At 40.3% G+C, this 3,522-nt stretch overlaps 1 protein-coding gene across 1 annotated transcript; it reads left to right on the top strand.

The window, feature by feature from the left end:
* Nucleotides 1–1,254: 1,254 nt before the first annotated feature.
* LOC138030909 (uncharacterized) lies at nucleotides 1,255–2,400 on the top strand. The gene has a single exon (XM_068878766.1). It carries the CDS (start codon nucleotides 1,255–1,257, stop codon nucleotides 2,398–2,400), a length of 1,146 nt encoding a protein of 381 aa, XP_068734867.1.
* The last annotated feature ends 1,122 nt before the right edge of the window (nucleotides 2,401–3,522 follow it).

Here is a 3,522-nt window from a genome sequence, read left to right as displayed (position 1 = left end):
AAGCTTCCAAATCGTCGTATACACGTTGCCAGTCAACGTCTTTTGGTATGGGGCAGAAAGATGGTCCTTTCTTGAGTAGATTGATTTGGTCTTGGCTTATGGACATGTTTGAGAGGTTGATAGGATCTAACTGATGTGATTCATTAGAAGTCGTTGTATTCGGTAACCTGCGCTTTCGACGAAAGAGTTTTCGTTTTCTCGGTAGCCTGTGTAGCCAGCCCATAAAAACGACGGGCTTGTGTGGCCGTATTGATGGGTAGAACCCTGGTGTTACTGGAAAAAAACTCCTGATCCAACGGAATTGTCTTGAACATCTTTCTTTCCTCGCGTCCTTTCAAGTTACGAAGTAGGTTCCAGATAAAATTCGCAGAGCCATTGTTGATGGACGAAAAGATGTGTTCCCTACTGGATTGGAGCTCTCGTTGTAGAAGACTCACTCTATTCTGCAAGGCTTTTACAACAGCAACGCAAAGTTCCTTTGACGTTTGTTGGAGTGATTGCTTGCAAAGCCTCACGAGATCAGCATCATCGACATTAAGTGCCAAATTAAAATTTAAATGAAATCCTGCTGGAATAACATTGTTATTCAAGCAGTTTTTAAGAAAAGTACAGTGGTGTTGGTATCTGGTTAGCTTGTCCCAGACCCGTGCTGCTTGTGCTACTGTGAAGTGAAGTAATGGCATCTCTGGATCAGCTTGGACAGATGATTCGCAGGCGGACGAAAGCAGGACACAAGATATCAATAATAAGTTAAAATGCTTCGAGCCAACAGAGATGCTGCTCCAGAAGGATCCAAAAGGATTCACAGTCCAAACCTCGTGAAGATAATTTAAAATTGTTATGGAAAACGAGGACGGACAACTTCGAGCGAAGGAAAATATATACAGTAAAAATGCTAAAAATGATAAAAAATTTAATAAAAAACGTTTCGGTCTGTGACCTTCATCAGTTGCAGTGCAAGTGAATGGTAAATTACAATAACCTTAAACAACTGTACAATATAAAAGATGACAAAACATTACAAAGATGATTATATAACAGGGCGTGATAACATATATTCGCAAAAAATTAACAAGTGATGAACAATCGGTAATTACTACGCGTGAAATCCACGTTAATTGTAGTTTATTCTTTTTTTCGAGTGAAATTCCTGACGCCTATTCAAGCCGAAAACTCTTTCGTCGAAAGCGCAGGTTACCGAATACAACGACTTCTAATGAATCACATCAGTTAGATCCTATCAACCTCTCAAACATGTCCATTAGCCAAGACCAAATCAATCTACTGAAGAAAGGACCATCTTTCTGCCCCATACCAAAAGACGTTGACTGGCAACGTGTATACGACGATTTGGAAGCTTTTGAGGCCCGCTTACGGACAGCAGTCTTTTTCATTGAAAAAAGCCCTGAAAATAGTCAAGAGTCAACTGGTCACCTTCCTCAAGTTCCGAAAGAAAAGAAATGGAAGCCACCACCATCAAGGTATCCAGAACTTGAACTTTTTCTATCCAGTGTTAGGCGTGATTTGATAAATCCTCGGAACATTAAATTAGCTAGAGATAACCTAACCAAGGGAGAACGAGTTGCGTTAAAACAACTTAGAAATTCTGATGTGGTAATTCGGATACAAGATAAAGGTTCTCGCTTCGTCTTAATTGAGAAAGGGGAATACGAGGATAAAATGTTCGGTCAGCTTCAAAACCAATTGCATTATAAACCCTTACAAGAGGATCCTACTATTACGCATTTGACTCGGGTTGAAAGCTGGTGTGACAAATGGGTTAGAAAAGGTGAGATTTCAAACCAAGTAGCTAATTGGATAGTTAACAAAGAAGCCAAACCAGGGGTTGCCTTTGGAAACATCAAAACCCACAAAGTAGGGAATCCTCTTAGGCTCATCACATCTTGTTGTGGTACGGCAATAGAAAATCTCTCAGCCTTTACTGAATTTTATTTGCAACCACTGGCTCGTGAATTGCCGTCTTTCATCAAAGATACTACCGATTTGCTGAATAGAATTGAGGATCTTAACCAGAGTGGCCCTTTCCCCGAGGGCACTTTACTAGTTTCATGGGATGTCGTGTCAATGTTCCCTAACATTGATAATCAACTTGGTCTCACTGCAGTGAAGAAAGCACTGGATGCTAGAGAAAATCAGCTTCCATCTACAAATTGTATTTTGGAAGCGGTAGAAATTTGTTTGAAGAGCAATCATTCGGTTTTTAAAGAAAATTTTTTTCTACAAATTCATGGCACAGCTATGGGCCCAAAGAACGCTTGTAGCTACGCGGATCTAGCCATGGGTGAAATAGATTTTCTTTATGGTGGCGATACCGTGACGATGTTTTTGACCTTTGGCAACAGGGCCTTCCTGCACTGCATGAGTTTACCGAATTTATAAATTCTTTATACCCTACTATAAAATTTGAATTAGTTTTTCTGAGCGCGAGCTCCACGTGCTAGACTTAACTCTATATCTTATCGAGAGTTTTATTCAGACAGACGTTTATTCAAAGCCAACGGATAGCCATCTGTACCTACCACCATCAAGTGCTCATCCGAAACACGTTTTCAAGGCTGTCCCTTATGGCGCAGCGACAAGGTTGCAAAGAAACTGCTCTGAACAAGTTTTTCTTGCCGAGAGAACGACTGAATACAAGGATTATCTAGTTAACCAGGGTTATCCTTCTAAATTAGTGGATGATCAATTTCCTAAGGCCTCAACCATACCCAGAAGTGATCTGCTTAGGACTCGTGCCAGATCTAAGAAGAAATTATTTCCATTTGTGACCACATTTAATCCAAATCTACCTGATGTAGGTCGCATCATCAGCAAACACCTAGCGATTTTGGAATCCAACCCTAAATTAAAAGAGCTTTTTCCTCCAAATTCCATCATAGCATCCTTTCGAAGATCTAAAAACCTTAAGGAATTGTTGGCGCCATCTCGTTATGGCCCCAACACTGAACGCGGAGAGATTGTTGAGGCTAAGGGTTGTTTTAAGTGTAAAAGAACAAGATGCGATCTCTGTCGCAACTTCTTAGTTGAATCAAATTCTTTCCTAAGTTTTCAAACTGGTAAAAGTTACAAAATACGATCAAAACTTTCCTGTGATTCCAAGAACATTATTTATTTGGCTTTGTGCAAGAAATGTCGCCTGCAATACATTGGTTCTACAACAACTGACTTCAGAGTTAGATTTCGCAACCATAAGTATGCTATGGTCACTAAGAAAAAGACTTGTGAGGTAGCGGTACATTTCAACAAAACACCACATGATTTAAGCGACTTCTCAATCCAATGTATTGATCAAGTGCAGGAGACTGTCAACAACTCATGCAGCATCGAGAAACTCCTTATCACTAAAGAGGCATATTGGAGTGCACAGTTGTTTTCTTTGGCACCTTTTGGCTTGAATAGGCGTCAGGAATTTCACTCGAAAAAAAGAATAAACTACAATTAACGTAGAGATCACATGTAAATTGGGCGGGGGCCCCCAGGGGCTCTGATTAGGAATTTTGT

This window comes from Montipora capricornis, chromosome 13 (genome assembly GCF_036669925.1).
Source record: "Montipora capricornis isolate CH-2021 chromosome 13, ASM3666992v2, whole genome shotgun sequence".
NCBI classification, from domain to species: domain Eukaryota; kingdom Metazoa; phylum Cnidaria; class Anthozoa; order Scleractinia; family Acroporidae; genus Montipora; species Montipora capricornis.
Note: the sequence above shows the minus strand (reverse complement) of the source record. Positions and strands in the feature narration are given on the sequence as shown.